Source organism: Argopecten irradians, chromosome 3, assembly GCF_041381155.1.
Source record: "Argopecten irradians isolate NY chromosome 3, Ai_NY, whole genome shotgun sequence".
NCBI lineage: Eukaryota > Metazoa > Mollusca > Bivalvia > Pectinida > Pectinidae > Argopecten > Argopecten irradians.
Window position 1 is genome coordinate 53,885,347 of NC_091136.1, and position 17,948 is coordinate 53,903,294.

General features: G+C 34.7%; 1 protein-coding gene across 1 annotated transcript; it reads right to left on the reverse strand.

The window, feature by feature from the left end:
- Positions 1-561: 561 nt before the first annotated feature.
- Positions 562-15,135, reverse strand: LOC138319069 (uncharacterized). The gene is made up of 15 exons (XM_069261969.1): positions 14,137-15,135; positions 12,981-13,215; positions 11,457-11,597; positions 11,088-11,223; positions 10,412-10,573; positions 9,485-9,627; positions 9,160-9,318; positions 8,978-9,018; positions 4,037-4,156; positions 3,596-3,709; positions 3,124-3,237; positions 2,601-2,714; positions 2,004-2,117; positions 1,376-1,509; positions 562-973 (listed from the first exon to the last, which is right to left on the reverse strand). The coding sequence occupies exons 1-15, from the start codon at positions 14,261-14,263 to the stop codon at positions 578-580; spliced, it is 2,250 nt and encodes a 749-aa protein (XP_069118070.1). The 5' UTR covers positions 14,264-15,135; the 3' UTR covers positions 562-577.
- Between the last annotated feature and the right edge of the window lie 2,813 nt (positions 15,136-17,948).

The following is a 17,948-nucleotide window of genomic DNA, read 5'->3' on the forward strand; positions in this document are numbered from 1 at the left end:
CGTTATTTTGATCCAGACGCTAATTCATGAACCGCTGGGATTTTTTTAACAAAGGAAATAAAAGCTCTGAATCGCGTAATGCGATATGATTTGTTTGCAACACACAAAACATAATAGCTAGATAATAATTATGATAATTATACTGCCGATTCGCTGTTAATAATACATGTAAAACGGTATTCAGCATAAATAACAATATTAATATTATCAATACGGACACTACTTTCAGTGTATTCACTTTTATTATTGTAACTAGCTAGTAACAAGGTACGTGTGTATCAAGCACGATTTAGTGAATGTTTGATCTAAATGCATTGCTTTATTTACACGGTGTATGGTATTATTCGAATGGTGTTCAATGGATGACTTTTATGACTTCAAACCCCAACTACTATTGAAATAAAACGTGTTGACTTAGGAAAATCTGTTGATACGACAGCATTTGAAGATTGTGTCAGTACATAGTCTATTTAGAAAATACGGGGAGTTGTTACCAGAGTGTTCCGCACTTCAAGAATACTTGACAATAATAAAATGTTGTTAAATAAGATTTGACAAACGCAAAGATTTACATTTATTAAGAAAACGACTCTTCCAGTGTGACTCTTGCACAGCCGATAGGTGTAGACGTTTGATATTTATTGGGAGAAAACTCAAATGACGACCCTGATGCTGACATTGGCTTACAAGGTTTTGGCATGTTCTTTGATTTTTCCACCGAATCAGTGACTGTGTTCCTGGACACCTCTTTGTCCTCAGACGTTAAAGGATATACGTTCGAGTTTGCTCCATGCAGTATAGTACTTGGTTTTATCCACTGGCATAATTGGAACACGATGTATGCCAAGAGACTGGTAACAAAACCAGCAGCCGTACCTCCAAGTCCAAACTCCAGCTTGTAGTTGTGTGGCCTCTTCTGCTTTTTGGAATTGATAAAGCAGTCGCATTCAGTATACTGCAGACCTGTACATTTCTGTAAGTAAAGAAAACAAACTGTTAAATGTCACATAGCTTATACTTTACTTGCAACGTTATGAAAACTTAGGCAACATAATCTGTATCCTTGGATTTACAAATCGGGTGATCGGATGGTGTAGTGGTTAAGCCGCTCGCCTTTCACTTAGCCGGCTGGGGTTCGATCCCCGACACGGACGTGAAAAGGTCAGGGGTCATCTGCCCTATCACGTGGGTTTTCTCCAGGCACTCCGGTTTCCTCCCACACTAAGACCCCTCGCGCGCTTACATCCGGGCCATCGAGAGTGATTTACATAAGTTGTATAACTTGTTTCTCAATCGATGTAAAATAAATAAAGTTTATATTTTATATATTTACAAATCAAAACAGAAACAAAACATTATGTTTGTGATTAATTACCTTGCCCATTGGTGACGGCCTGGATTCGCAGAGTTTCCCCTGCCATGGAGTTGGACAATGACAGATAAAATCTAGAAAGATGTTCTCACAAGTTCCACCGTGTAGACAGGGTGCAGAGTCACACGAAGGTAGACCTGGAATTTTGATATGGGTTTAGTGGGACATGAATGTAGCAGGCTGTCAATTAAACTGAGCTCGTTTTTGACATATGTTCTCTTTTATCAAATACGTAAAATGATTTAAAATTATTCCTGCAGATCAGTTTTGTAAAATGTTTGGTAAGCAACATTCCGTTTGAAAGTATTTGAGCAATCAAAGTCCCCATTTTCTTTAACTTAAAGCCGATATTTACATATCCAATGTGTGGAGTCAAAATCAGTGTCCTCCATGTGTGACGTAAAAATGAAACAATTCATGCAGAAAAGTGAAATTTCCATACTTCAGAAAATGACTTCATTGATCGATGTTTTAAAGAGGTCGGTAGCTATAGCTTGACTATTTATCTCTTTTCCGAAAAACAAACATGTATCGCATATCTTTAACATATAATATAGTTCATTCAATATGATAAACTGACTTTGGGTGTTAAACCGGTCTGAGCTGACAGTAATAATGTACATTGCATTACCTATTTGACAGTACTCCCCCGTCCATCCACCGGAGCAGATACACTTGTAACCATTGACGACGTCAATACAGGTCCCGTTCATCAGGCAAGGAGAGCTGGCACACTCGTCCACTTCTGTATAGAGGATTGACAGGTATGGTGATTATAATTATTAGTCGATGGGACAATTAACACACATATTATATGACAATATTGTCACTTTAAAAATAAAAGAAAAAACTTATTTATATTTGTTTTATCTTACAATTAAAGGAATGGACAGTAATACTGACGACCAAAAGTGAAAATTAATTATGAGAAGTGGCGACCGAAAACAATGATTGAACCTATTGAAGTCAATCTTCAAAGCAAAAGCCCAACGAAGTATATTTACCTTGAATATCATAGACCGTAATTATTATTATTATCAAGTATATTTAAATATCCCATCTAAATCATTTCAAATTCAGTAAAAGCGTAAATCGTCGCATATGATAGATATCGAGAGAACAAAGACAAACCATTTCAATTCTCAGGATCTGTTTATAACATTAGATGCGTAAACCTGTAAACATTTGCGCTACACAATTTACCATACAAGGATGTAACAGAACCTACCTATTTCGCATTCGGAACCGACGTATCCATCTACACATGCGCAAAAGTACTGATCCAATAAATCAACACATGAACCATTGTTTTGGCACGGATTACTAAGACATTCATCAATTTCTGGAATTGAAACGAAGTCATTATAAATGTCATTTCTCTTTTCATTGTTCGTGACCTAATTGAGTTTAGGTAACAATGCATAGTATACGCAGGCAAGTTGACAATAAACTTCGATCTTATCATTCATTGCAATGCTAATTTCAAACTATCCCACACTCATATATAGGCAAAGCTTAGATTATAGAACGGGTTTAAAAAGAAGCGAACGGATATATCTGTATGACATCGTATGAGTATGTGTCAAAAGTTGATATTAACATTTTACTTAAAAGTTATTGTTTGTACAGTAATTAAACATCAACTATTTCAATTGGCGATGATGTTAGTCATACATTGAGTGAATTGCTTCAAACTTTATGTGGCCGTTAAAACAAAGTGATCAGGTAATGACATTGGCATAGTTTGTTACCAGATTCACACAGGTGCCCTGTATAGCCGCCACCACAATTACAGGTAAAATGATTGACATGGTCAATACAGGATCCTGCGTGTAAACAGGGCTGGCTCAAACACTCGTCGATATCTAAAACAGAGAGAACGGCTATACAGTATTGGCATCAAAACAAAGTTTATAATCACCAAAACATAGGCTGTATTAAGATGCAGTAACTGCATAAAATAGCATATGATATATGTAACATTAATTGTAATTTTGTAGATCATTAATACTATAACGCATAGTCAAAGTGGTTAAAACGTCAGTTCTAATTACGCTGATAGGTTACAGCTCGTTTATGCACTATTTGATTGCACCAAGATATTGTCACTTAAGTAATAGCTCTGAAGTATTATTGTGCCGTACAGAATATCGGTATAACTATGGTTCGATATGATGTAAATTATAAATCGTCCAAATGTGTTAGTTAAGTGGTATAACATACCTGTTTCACAGTTGACTCCAGTGTACCCGGCGTCACATCGACACTCGTACCTGGCTATCAAGTCCACACAATACCCGGCGTTCATACAAGGACCACTCTGACACTCATTTATATCTGGTAGAGGATCATAAATCAGTTGTCATGAGAGATTAACCCAAACATCAATATCGTAATCCGCCAGGTGAATCATAACAAATTCTTGTTTTACTCCCTTAAAATTCGACGGAAAAATTATCTTATACAGAGATTTAAACACACTCTTTAAATCTGCCTTGTTACACAAATGGTATTAAATATCACATCACAATGTCATAGAAACTGAAATGGCGCATATCTAAGTATTATGCAAAAGATATAGTGTCCTTGAACTCTATAATGTGTGCTCTCACTTTAGTTTGAGAATGAAGCAATTGAAAGTGATAAATTATAAATTATGGTTACCAGTTTCACACATATTCCCTGTAAATCCGGGTACACATGCGCACGTAAAATCGTCTGTAAAACCGACCCTTGAACAAGTACCATTATTCATACAAGGGGAGGACTCGCATGGATCTCTATCTGTTAGAAAAATAAATCGCCCATAAAGTAACGAGTGTAATAAATATAACAGAACTGAACCTGGCCTAATATATCTATTGAAAACTTTTGTAAACATGTTAAGTTTATCTATGAGTGGATATTGATATGTATAAGTAGTAAAGAAATATGATCTTAAGTGGCAGTTACGAAATAAATGTCTCTTTCAACACGCACATGTACTGTTTATCGGCCGTCACAAGAAAACAGTATTGCATTCCTTGCGATTCAGCAGAATGGTATCAGACATGCATGCCCATGTTCTTGATAGCGACATCAAATATGTACGATTATGTAGTCTGACAATCTTCTCGCTTATTTATAGTTCGTGACAAGATCAAACAGTAAATTGAGCAGAATCAAGAGCAACATTGAGTTGTAATATTATATAAAATGTCTGGATTTAATTTTCAACAGGTTCAACAACGCCCCAGTTTGAGGTCCCCGATAAAAACGTAATAAACGTCTTTTTCGTTTTTAAAGGGACTAAATCGTTAAAAAATCATGTAATAAAAGATAAAACGAATTATAGAACTGAAAATAACGGTAAAAGTTGTGTACTTTGTGTTTATAACAAAATTTAAAAGTTTGTATAACCATTTTGTTCAAAATGAAGAAAAAACTAAAAATAAATAGGAACGACCTAGTCACTATTTCATATTATAATCTTTCGGCGAGGTAAACAATCCCTGTGTGCATGCGTGATGTGGGACCATTTACCGAAGAAAATCTCATCTGTCTAATGGACATATCTGCTGTCGACTGAAAACACCAATTTATCGACTACAAGTACCTGATTACTGTGTTAAATCTAATAAACGTTGAAATGTATGAAGAAGTTTTGTGAAGAGTTTCTAAGTGTAAATATTCATATATTGTACAGGTTTTTGCAGCTTTAAAGAAGAGTTTTCATTATATTATAAGGTTTTATACTTGCTTCTTACATTATTTTATTTTCATTTGTCATATTAGGTACTAGTTCGTTAAACCTGCCAATATTATTAGGTTTAAAAAAAATGGCCTAATATATCAACTTTATAATAAGGAAAAACTAATAATATAGGCATGTTTAGCGGACTAATGAGGTACATGTATTTCTTTTATCATTATATCAATATTTGACATTCCCTATGTATCCTTAGTTATAATGTCTATCCGTCTAATGGACATTCCCTATATAGCCCTAGTATATCCGTCTAATGGACATTCCCTATATAGCCCTAGTTATAATATATATCCGTCTAATGGATATTCCTTATATAGCCCTAGTTATAATATATATCCGTCTAATGAACATTCCTTATATAGCCCTAGTTATTATATATATCAGTCTAATGGTCATTCCCTATATATCGTTAGTTATAGTCTCTATCCGTCTAATGGACATTCTTATATAGCCTTAGTTATTATATATATCCGTCTAATGGCCATTCCCTATATATCGTTAGTTATAGTCTCTATCCGTCTAATGGACATTCCTTATATAGCCCTAGTTATAATATATATCCGTCTAATGGCCATTCCCTATATATCGTTAGTTATAGTCTCTATCCGTCTAATGGACATTCCTTATATAGCCCTAGTTATAATATATATCCGTCTAATGGCCATTCCCTATATATCGTTAGTTATAGTCTCTATCCGTCTAATGGACATTCCTTATATAGCCCTAGTTATAATATATATCCGTCTAATGGCCATTCCCTATATATCGTTAGTTATAGTCTCTATCTGTCTAATGGACATTCCTTATATAGCCCTAGTTATAATATATATCCGTCTAATGGCCATTCCCTATATATCGTTAGTTATAGTCTCTATCCGTCTAATGGACATTCCTTATATAGCCCTAGTTATAATATATATCCGTCTAATGGCCATTCCCTATATATCGTTAGTTATAGTCTCTATCTGTCTAATGGACATTCCTTATATAGCCCTAGTTATAATATATATCCGTCTAATGGCCATTCCCTATATATCGTTAGTTATAGTCTCTATCCGTCTAATGGACATTCCTTATATAGCCCTAGTTATAATATATATCCGTCTAATGGCCATTCCCTATATATCGTTAGTTATAGTCTCTATCTGTCTAATGGACATTCCTTATATAGCCCTAGTTATAATATATATCCGTCTAATGGCCATTCCCTATATATCGTTAGTTATAGTCTCTATCTGTCTAATGGACATTCCCTATAAATACCTAGTTATAGTCTATCCGTCTAATGGAAATTCCCTATTATACAAATATTTCATGGGTTACTGTGCTCTAGTTCATAATGTAATGTATTAACCCGAGGTTCGGCCTCGTGCAATATAATATTTTTTTATTACCACCACCGAGGGGTAAATATTATGAACTAGTGCACAGAAACTCATGAAATATTTGTTTTATTACGTCACGTTGTATCTCCGGTTTGAATGTCTTATTGTCTTCTTTAACATTATTAGACCTGCATGCAGCCTTTTAATCTAATACATTCGCCGTGTCCGTCCTCTACTCGATAAACGTCTACATGACGTGCTTGATTCGGGATCTATAAAGCTAGTGCGAAATTGAGCGTGAACCTTTGTGGCGTCATAATAACGTAACTCACTGTTACGCGCGATTCCTCGGAAGTTTATATTAATTAATAATAGTTGAAAATATTATATTTCCTCGAACAGAAATTGGTGTAAACAAATTATTTAATAAATATACCTATATATATATATCCCTAGTTATAATGTCTATCCGTCTATATATATAGCTAATGGACATTCCCCTATATAGCTACACGTCACTAGTTATATAACCTTTTTCCATCTGATTTACTTAAGATGCTCCTACGCCGACAGAGCATAAATGATATTTATCATTTGAACAATAATTGGTGTTTAATCGTGTACATGTCTAATTAACACAAAAATAGTATAAAATAATTTCTTTTGCCTTTGGTGCATGCGCAATCAGTACTAAATTCCATATAAGATATAGTGCCACGGGTTTTTTTTTTCGGGATGCAATTAATTATTTTTCATATTTTTAACTTGAAGTAAAATTAGAAGCTCAAACTTTTCAATGGTGGTAATTGTGTAAAGTAAGTAACTTTTGTAACTGAAGAAAAACACTAAATCGTCTGCTCCTGTTCTTGATAGTGAAAAATACCATTTGTCAGCGATAGAGCGTCTTTAAAAAATCAACCGAACTATATATCTAAATTGTATGTGTATTTTTATGTATTCAAAGCAAAAATATACCTTACATATATATTGTAGACCTATGTATATGTTTGCTTAATAAAGTACATCAACACCTGTATAATATATACATAATTAACGGGTGAAAATACCTATCACTTCTTGTCATATTTTCATCACATACTCTAAAGCTTCATAGAACGTATGCTGATTTACTTGTCAATGTATGTATCGGCTGTTTCACTGAATCAGGCCAATATAACCGATAAAATATAAGTGGCCTCTTATAGTGGTGTTATTACATCTATATCCATTAGCCGGATGAGATTTTCAGCGATCCCGATTTTGAACTCAAAGCTGCACTCGGTTCTTTCCGTGATAAACAGCCAATGCCGACAGATACAGTTTCTTGTTGTGTTTGGCGATATTTTAACGTAGTTAAACATTGCCAATATTTAAAATATGATGTTGTTATTTTGAAAACTTTCTAATTTCAGGTATAAGAACGTTTGTAGGAAGTCAAAACCCCTAAGAAATCTATGTAAATCTAATGATTTAGTAACTTTAACATACGGTACTTTAATATTTTAAACATGCGATATTACAGAATTTATTAAAATGTATTCAAAATGAATACAAGAACAGACATTTAATTTCTGAGTTTTCCCCGACAATTCATAATTAACCGGATTGGATTATCTGAAACTCTCAGCTAATTTCACTTTTAGTAAGATGATCAACGGAATTAGATGTTAAAGAGGTAATATTACAATGTGCAAAATGCTGACAGTTTAATGTCTTAATATTTCAGTATCATATTTATATAAGTTATTTTCATTTGTTACAATCATTTCAATTGGGTAGATCTTTGAGGTTTTTTCCCACACACCGAAATAATTGTACGTCAGTATTATGACGTCTTGCATACAGAACGTTTTCCCGGGATACATTAAAACCGGCACATTCATTGGCCAAACTGAAATATTGGATAATATCAATACGCCACAACTCAATATGTCTTATTGTTAATGTAAGGAAAAGTACGGATATTTATGCCTAATAAGTACCTTAGTTGAGTTATCTAAATTAAATTATTAGCATTATTCGCAATATATTTTGTGTTTATGAGGTCATACGTCTATGAAAAAGAATGTCCGTCCGTTTTTGTATATGAATTTTTAAACCCAAAATATATTGAGATTAAAAAGACAAACAGACTAACAAAAAGACAAAATCAATTCATTAATTATTGCGTGTAAAACAATAAAAATACAGCCACAAAATAGTCCCATATGATGCTTTATCAATATTAGTATATGTTCAAGAAATCGTGGAGAGAAATGTTCGAAATTAAAATATATCGATATATATATATTATTTTCATTGAATGAATATTCGCTATTGACTACTCAAATTGAATTTGCCTTAAATTTTATTCTTCTAGGATTGATCGAAGACTTTTCGTTCACTAATTTAATCATTAATGCAAGAACCCGTGTAGGATGGATGAGAAACCATAAGTATCGGACAGCTCCATTCAATTACTATTGGTAGTTATTTGATAATAGTTAATGTCAGCTATTTATACATTTATACAGAGTATAATGTAATATTTACCCCAGGCAAGAAGTGTCACACATCTTGGGTCGCTCGTCTTTCTGTAGAATAAAATCTTGATATATTTCAGTCACAATGAACTTTCTAGCATATCATAATTTTTACCCGCGTCATTAAAAATATATAAATTACATATCTATTAAACTCATAAATTATCGCTACCTATACATCGTGATACTAACCCTCCACTGTCGTCTGCCATTGCACATAGAATGTGTGTTCCTTTTTGAGCGGAAGTAGGTGTCCACGTGACCGTGACGCACCATGCTCCACTGCTGACATCTTTGGTAAGAGACGATTTTGTCAGACCAGACGGAGCTGTCAGTTGAATATTGGTAATGCTTGAAATAAAATCAGTTATATTTAAAAGATGCAGAATAATTCAATTCATTTAGATTACAACGTCTTCTCGTTTATTGGAGTCGTTCATCATTACGCTGATATAAAACTTAATAACTATATAATTAGCTTAATTATATAATGATAAGCGATGATATGAAGACTTACGCAGTCGATGATGAAGCGCATAATTTCACATTCATACGTTGTCTTTCCTTGATTGGTATAACCTCTCCTTCTGTAGGTGTCGGGTCAACGAACACCGGTCTGTCTGAGCAGGACCCACTTAACGGCGGGGTCGTAATCAGGAACTATATGTACAACGTTAACCACATTTACATTATATATCTTATATCTCAAAGGAGGGGTCATGGGCAGAAACTTTCAAATTCAACATTTGCGTACTGTTCCTAATGTTTGTATTGTATTTAAAGAGACAATTAAATTAGCCTAATTCTGTTAATAACCACGAAGCAAAATATGACATTATTATAATGTATTGTTCTATATTCTATATGAAACATATAACAAGAAATATTGACAAATTTCACGACATTAATAAGTATTTTGATTGATACCGTTGAAATTCCAAATCGGTGATCAATGCGACAATATTAAGCAGGTACAATGTATAACATGCATGATGCACCCATACCCGAGCCAAAGTCACGTACATTAATCAAATGCAATACATAAACACTGAGGAGTTGATGAAATTATGTTTAGACAAGAACATGCACCTAATAACGTAAACACAATGCTGTAAGAGCGATTTGAGTAGTTCTAGACAAAAATGTCTTCACTACACTGGCAAGGGCCTGGATTCGGCATATATACACGACGTCCGACCACAATGTCTAATGGCGGACAGCAAGCGAGTTTGAACATTTCACATACATTTCACTACAGTGAGTTTTTCTGGCATATCACAGTAAAACCAACTAATTTAATTCATATTAGAACTGGTTTGTTTCCGATATATATGTAAATTTTAATGAACTCTTAGACTGAATTGTCACTTTAATTTTATATCAAAAACCGATATAATATGTTTTGTTTTTAAAGTTGTGAAACTGAAAGTAGGGTATGGCTTACCTGTAGAGGAACGATTGAGAGAGGCCGTCTGGGACCGAAGGAAGACCCCCCGACCATGACAGTGGCAGATGGGAAGTCTTCTACTGTTATTGCGACAGCATACCAGCCTGTTTGTGTATATCTTTTAGATGTGTCTGTATCAAAGTGAATCGTACAGGTATCCTGCAAATTGTATAATTAAATTATAACCATGGTATACTCTTTTGCATTCGCTTCATTTGATTTCTTTTCGTTTTGTATTCTTTTAAGCATTGATGTCACTATTTTTTTAAAAATAAATCAATTTGCAAACAAAATTTATTTCATACCCCGATGGAATTAAAAAAAATAGTGACATCAATGCTTATAATTAATTTTCCAGGCTACTTGATAAAATAAAATACTTTTATACGTACGATTCCATTGATTTTCGAAGGGATTATTTTCCAAATCAATACGCAACGTCAAATTTTCTATTGGGACGTCACGATAACGTCGGGTTTTCGCGCTATTCTCGTTTTTTTATATTGTGGTATAAAACAGAGTCGACCAAGTAGAAAGTCAGATTTTATTATATTTGAATGAAATACAAAACCTTATCTTTTGTACAATACCTCACAAGACAATTTCTTTGTAATAAGCCTAGCTCGGCCTCACTACTTTGCACCGACCTTATGCATACTTCAAACATATTTACCTGATCAATGGTGGCGTCTGGGAGTACCCGACATACACTGTCACACTCGTCACCCACAGACCAGCGACATCTGACGTCATCTCCATCAGCGTCTATCATAGGGATCTTCAAACTATGGGAACAGTCGCTCTGCATCCTGTGGCGTTAACGTTTTGTATGCAGAATTGGTATTTAGATGAATATCGCACTCTTGTGGATTTTGCGAACCAAACCTCGAACGTTTCGATATCGTAACAATTATTTTAGGGTTCTGTTACAACTATTTTATAAGGAGACAAAATTGTTTTTTTAATGTCAGGATTTATTCCGATAGATAACTATTTAAGTTTTTTATTGTGATTGTTTAAACAGCATGGTAGACAAACTAACCTGTATATGGGTTTACTGGCCGTTATCGGACTCTGGTTTGGCCGGTTGGTGTCGTTTCGTATCCTCAGATCTACTGTCGTAGAGATATTCCAACTAGACGCACTTCCGTAATCCAGCGTCATCCAAGCATTTCCTGTGAAACTGAGGAAATATTATGTATATTTAATAAAAGTGATAGTTATTAAGGGATAGTTATTAAGGGATAATTCCATTTATTGCAAGAAGGATAATTTTTCTTATAAGAAACAGAGAACCGCCTAAGTAAGAAGAATTATCAGTTAGATCCAGAATCGGTAAATAAACTTAAGTTAACTAGACTTAAACTATTTAAGTGCGCCTACAGTATGTCCAAAATATTACTGCCTTTATTCATGTTCAGTTTTTAGCTCACCTGGCCCGAAGGGCCGGTGAGCCTATGTCATGGCGCGGCCCGTCGTCCGTCGTCCGTCCGTCCGTCCGTCCGTCCGTCCGTCCGTCCGTCCGTCAACATTTCCTTTAAATCGCTACTAGTCATAGAGTTCTGCATGGATTGTAACCAAATTTGGCCACAAACATCCTTGGGGGAGGGGGAACAGAACTTGTATAAATTTTGGCTCTGTCCCCCCAGGGGCAGGAGGGGCGGGGCCCAATAGGGGAAATAGAGGTAAATCCTTTAAATCGCTACTTGTCCTAGAGCTCTACATGAATTGTAACCAAATTTGGCCACAAACATCCTTGGGGGAAGGGGAACAGAACTTGTATAAATTTTGGCTCTGATCCCCCGGGGGCAGGAGGGGCGGGGCCCAATAGGGGAAATAGAGGTAAATCCTTTAAATCGCTACTAGTCATAGAGTTCTGAATGGAATGTAACCAAATTTGGCCACAAGCATCCTATGGGGAAGGGGAACAGAACTTGTATAAATTTTGGCTCTGACCCCCCGGGGGTAGAAGGGGCGGGGCCCAATAGGGGAAATAGAGGTAAATCCTTTAAATCGCTACTAGTCATAGAGTTCTGCATGGATTGTAACCAAATTTGGCCACAAACATCCTTGGGGGAAGGGGAACAGAACTTGTATAAATTTTGGCTCTGACCCCCTGGGGGCGGGAGGGGTGGGGCCCAATAGGGGATTTAGAGGTTAATATTGAAATTCCTTCAGAAAAGAAACAATGAACCTGTATTCAGAACATTACTTGGCATTACAAACCAGGTGAGCGATGCAGGCCCTCTGGGCCTCTTGTTTAATTAATATTTTAGTCTCAAATGAAGGGATGGGGAAGTGTGTTAGTCTAGGGTTTAATTGACAGATCGCCAGCTGTCAATCAAATCACACGTAGCCTTGCATTTTGTATTGTGTGTGCTACGATGTTTGCTCCGACATTGAATAGAAACACGTGCGTTTGTGAGCGCGAGGCGTGGCTATATTACACCTGGCGATCGGTCAATTACATGTGTTTGTTTTGCGTGATCCAGGTTGGACTAACCACGCGGTGCCTAGTCCGAAACAGGGAAGGTCCTAGTCTTTTGATGGTGTATGTTATACTTACGATATGGTGTATGGTCCAGGTCCTGGGAATGTGTATCTGAATGTCCGTTCTCCTTGTTCCCAGTTCTCAGACCTGCTAGCGCCGGTACATATGTAGTTGAGACTGGATATATCCTTTGGTGTACACTTGTCACACATCCAGTATGTTGACGACATGCCAGTAACAAGCTGCCCGATCTTAGTTTCATTACATCCCGGTCCGTGATTATAGGTCCAACCCATTCGGAACTTAAACTCTACCTGCGTCAGCACACATGTACAAAAACACGTATTAGAGACATGTTTGATTTTTTTCATAGAAATGAAAATGTAAAAGAAAACCAACATAATCGTTATGAAAGGCATATTAATATGCGAAACGTTAGTTTCAGACCTCCCTTTTGATTACATTTTTGGTCCTAACGTGGCATAATCAATGTGCATGTATTTTGAAATGTGTCTTTTATTATAAAATAGAAATATAATTCAAATCTAAATTTAAAAAAAATTCATCTGCTAAATATAATACCTGTAGTTTTACGTCAAAACATCTTATTCACAGCACATATATACAGAAATACAACCAAGTACAATAGTTTCCATATTCGACGAGGGATACAATTAAACAAATAATTACAACATTGTATTTCAAATGAACATAAGGAACAATTCGGCTGAATCCACATGTATATCACGGCTGAAATAAATAGAATAAAACGACAATATCAAAAGATAAATATACATATTTTTTCTATATGAACAAATACCATATGTACTTAATATAGCTTAAGAAAGTAGTTATTAGAACAGACGATACATGAAAACGGATAGGAACTAGCTATCGTTAAAAAATACTAATTTAGATTAGGATATGCTTTTTACTTGTATTTTGTTATTTGTGAAGAAGGCAATGAACCCAAAGCCGTAATGGATGTACATGTACCTACATGTATTTACTATGTTTTTTTTTGTTTTTTTTTTTGCATGTTTTATTTTTTTTTGCATGTTTTATGTTTTATTTTGAAGCGTTGTTAAGCTGAACTAATGTTTAAGAATCAACTATTTTATTTTCGAACGTAAATTTAAAAACAAAAAGCAGAACCTTTGACTAAAAACGATATCTGAACTATATTTTGTTCGGAAATTTTTCTAGTAGTGGATAAAAAAGCTCCAAAAACCTACCTCGTATCCATTTCCAGTCGGCTGCCAACTTATAGTTCCCCCACGAAAATGGCTGGCATCCACGTTAATATGAATCATCAGAAATGACAACAATACGACAGAATTTGTATTTAAGCAACGCATTATAGTTAAAATAATGGTATGGTTTTAACTTTATAAAGACTGAAAGAATTTTTTTTTCTCTTCGTTAATATAAGTTTTCGTTTTATGGCAATGATGAATTAATACTTGCTATATATTTAAATAAACTGGAACCACTCCAAGTATGATATTGATAACAGTATCCAATCGCAGCATTCTTCCTGGTGTTTGGGACGGTTATTGGTCGAGTCTAATATTTACATTAAGTCGATGTGTACACGCCTAGATATTGTGTAATCATTTTTGCGCGAACTTTAGTCGACATATGCGACTAATATGCATTATGCATTATGACTACATACATTGTAACGACAATTTTGTATTCCTTCACAATTGTCTTCTGCAACATATATTTACATTTTATATTGAGTTGATAGCCTTTTATATATTTTGACATTTTATATAGAATGAACAGGTACATTTTAAGTGTTAAAGTTTTATTCTATTGAAATCAACATGTCTTGATGATTCATGCTGTGACAAGTGTTGAAAATATCGGCAACCATGTATGCTGCTTTCTACGCATTAAGTAAAAACATACAATTTACGCACTGTAATATTAGATTTTTCTGATTGATGTTTCCTTCATGCTTATGTGAAAACATATCTCAGAAGTCACTAAACAACATCCTATAGTTATAGCACTGAAAAAATACAAAATGTAGATATCGGTTACTATTCTACTAAAGTGGCACCCAAAGCAATCTACCCATATCAGGCAGTTCCTTTATCATTCTAGCAGTTAATGACGCTATTAATATAGTACCAAACACACTATTATTTGTTTCTAGCTACACTTAACAACGGAAGTGGCTAATAAACATAAACTATAAAATCTGATAGGCTTGTTATATAGGACAAGATCTGAATCAATGTTTTGGCTGAATGCTCCGTTCAGTGTATTTCTTACAGCAAAACTTTATCAGTGCACAATTTAAATTTATCTTCTTTGTGTTCGCGTACAACGGAACGTCATCCTATATTATGGTCGCTTCTTATTATCAATTAATTTCTTTGATATTTGTAGACATGTAGTTATCATTTACATGATGTAATTATACCTGAACTTATGCTAAATAATTTGTAAATGTACCGACTATTCTCATGAAACTCAACGCTTGTCTCAAACAAGGAACTACAATGTATATAAATACGAGTAGGGTGTAAATTGTTCACTTGTTTTATATATTCCATGGGATTTTATCTAACACCATTCTTAGGGGTGTTGGACAACAATAAATTAGTGTATACCCATGGAAGTAGCCATAATAAATAAATAGAAATATACTTGTGCCATCATCCATTCCTATAATGGCTCTGTTAGAACATATGGCGGTTACAATAACAAACAATGTAAAATGTCTATCATTCATGTCATTTATACATTTTCAAGTGATATTATGTAAAATCATATTTACCATTTGCATAGACAATTATGATGGTGCATACGGCGGCGCTATACTTAACACCTCGTTGTTATGTCTCGTTATGATAATGCCATGACTGACCTTCACCTGAAATCCTATCAGTCAGGTCTGCCTTATATCGGTCGGATCTGGGCATTGTAATAAACGTACATTCGGATATTATCTTAAGGTCAGACCCTCATGATTTGGTGAAATCATGTTTGACCAACAATGTTAATACGATAGAAAATGATCCTGGTCATTTTTGTCACTTTTCATTTGTAGCTGTATAAGTTATGAAATATGTATTAAATCAACCAGTTGATTATGTGTTTACTAATGTGAAGTCCAAAATAAAAAAAACAGTACACGATAAAGGAAAAACTAATGAATTATGAAGTACTTTATATGCATTTTCGCTAACATAGTCGAAATTCGACAGAATTAAACCGTGTTTAAGTGTTAGTTGGTTTAGAGTCATCGATAACACTCAAAATGTCGATTAAACATTGGGAATGTTTATAAAAACACACCTGAGTTACAGTATTTACTAATGCGGCATGAAGAAATGAATTATTGAACCGTTATCATACATTTGTATATGCTTCCCTGTCAATTTTATTTCATTGATGCCCTCAAATTTGTCACGTTTCACCAACTGGTTATTGCCATCGCTAGCTTAGATATCGATATTTCAATGTTTGCACTTGAATGGGTGTCTACATCTGACTTCAGTTTATGTGACCTTAATGTTTCCTTACAGCTTTGCTCTATATCGTGAACGGAGCCAAATAGCCGATTTCAATCCCAATCAATTTATGTCTTTAAATTTTTCTCTTTCTACTATTTGTTTAGATCATTTGAAGTTCATTTCAGTAAACTTTTGAAACCGTCAAATGTCAAAAGAAAAAGGCTTACCAATTGTCGGCTATGGATATAGAGGTTACACAACGAGTGGTTGTTGGCTATGGAATTAATTCCACACGAGTGAGTTTTTTTTAAAAGTTACAAAAGACACGAGCTTTAGCGAATGTCTTTTGTAACCTTTAGAAAATAATTTACGAGTGTGGAATAAATTCCATATCCAAAAACCACGAGTCGTGTGATCTGTTTCTACCACAATAATATCCGATTTTAGCCGATAGAAATACGACGAGGATAAGTACGCAATCCAACAGCAGTTTTGTGTCAAGCGGCGATATCACAGCATAGCATGACGTTACTCGATTATTGATGACGTTGACAAAAGATGATACGACACTGAGAAAGACGTAGTTCGGTCAAAGTTCATCGTGCCAGCCAATCAGAATGCGTACAGAGTTTATACCACGTGTGGTATAAACAAATTGTTAATCAACAGCTGCATCGTTTATTTGATACCCTGAGAGTTGAATGACTGCGCCTATTGTGGTAGAAATAATAATAAACCATTACATACCAAAAAAGTCAGCAAAATATGTTTTTAAGTACTTCGTTTTTTGTTTATTTTTATAGCTCTAGATGTAACGAAATGGTATCGCGTTAAAAACTAATAACAGGCACAAAGAGGCAGAGATATCAACAAAACAACTGAAGTAAGTTGTCATATAATACTTCACATTGCGTGACCGGTGAAGCAACAAATTATATTACAATGTACTGAAGTATTTTGGTTTACTACTGTAAAGGGAGTTAACTTCAGTTATCTTGACAGTACTGCTTTCCAGACATCAATAATGCAGAGGCAACATCTGCCGCGTTCAATTTATAAACAAAGTGTAGGATGTTTGATATGCGAACTTTCTCGGAAAAACAGCATGAATAGCACGTGCTCTAAATATAGAACTTCGTACGTGGTGTAATATCAATATATCATTTATCAATTAGTCTACTCTTGAAATTTGTTACATGAATGTAATTGTACTATAATACAATGGACACGCCGAAGTTTAAATGATATATTAAGGATGTTACAGCGTAGATACATTCGAAAGAAATACTCATCATCTGATTTGACATATAAAAATGTTTTAGATTGTAATTTGTTATATCGAAATAAAAACCAATTCTTATCTATGAAAATCATTGGAAAACGAAAATTATGAAATTGTTGTAGCCAAACATTCATTGTTTTTTTTTTTAGCTGTGACACCTTTATGAGTTTGCCGCATAATATGCATACTTCTGTTTCTGTGCAGTTTCTTGACTAGAAAACTAACTTGGAACTTTCCTAGAAATATCCAGCTGTGTTCCAAGAATAAAATCGATACGGTATTTTAGGT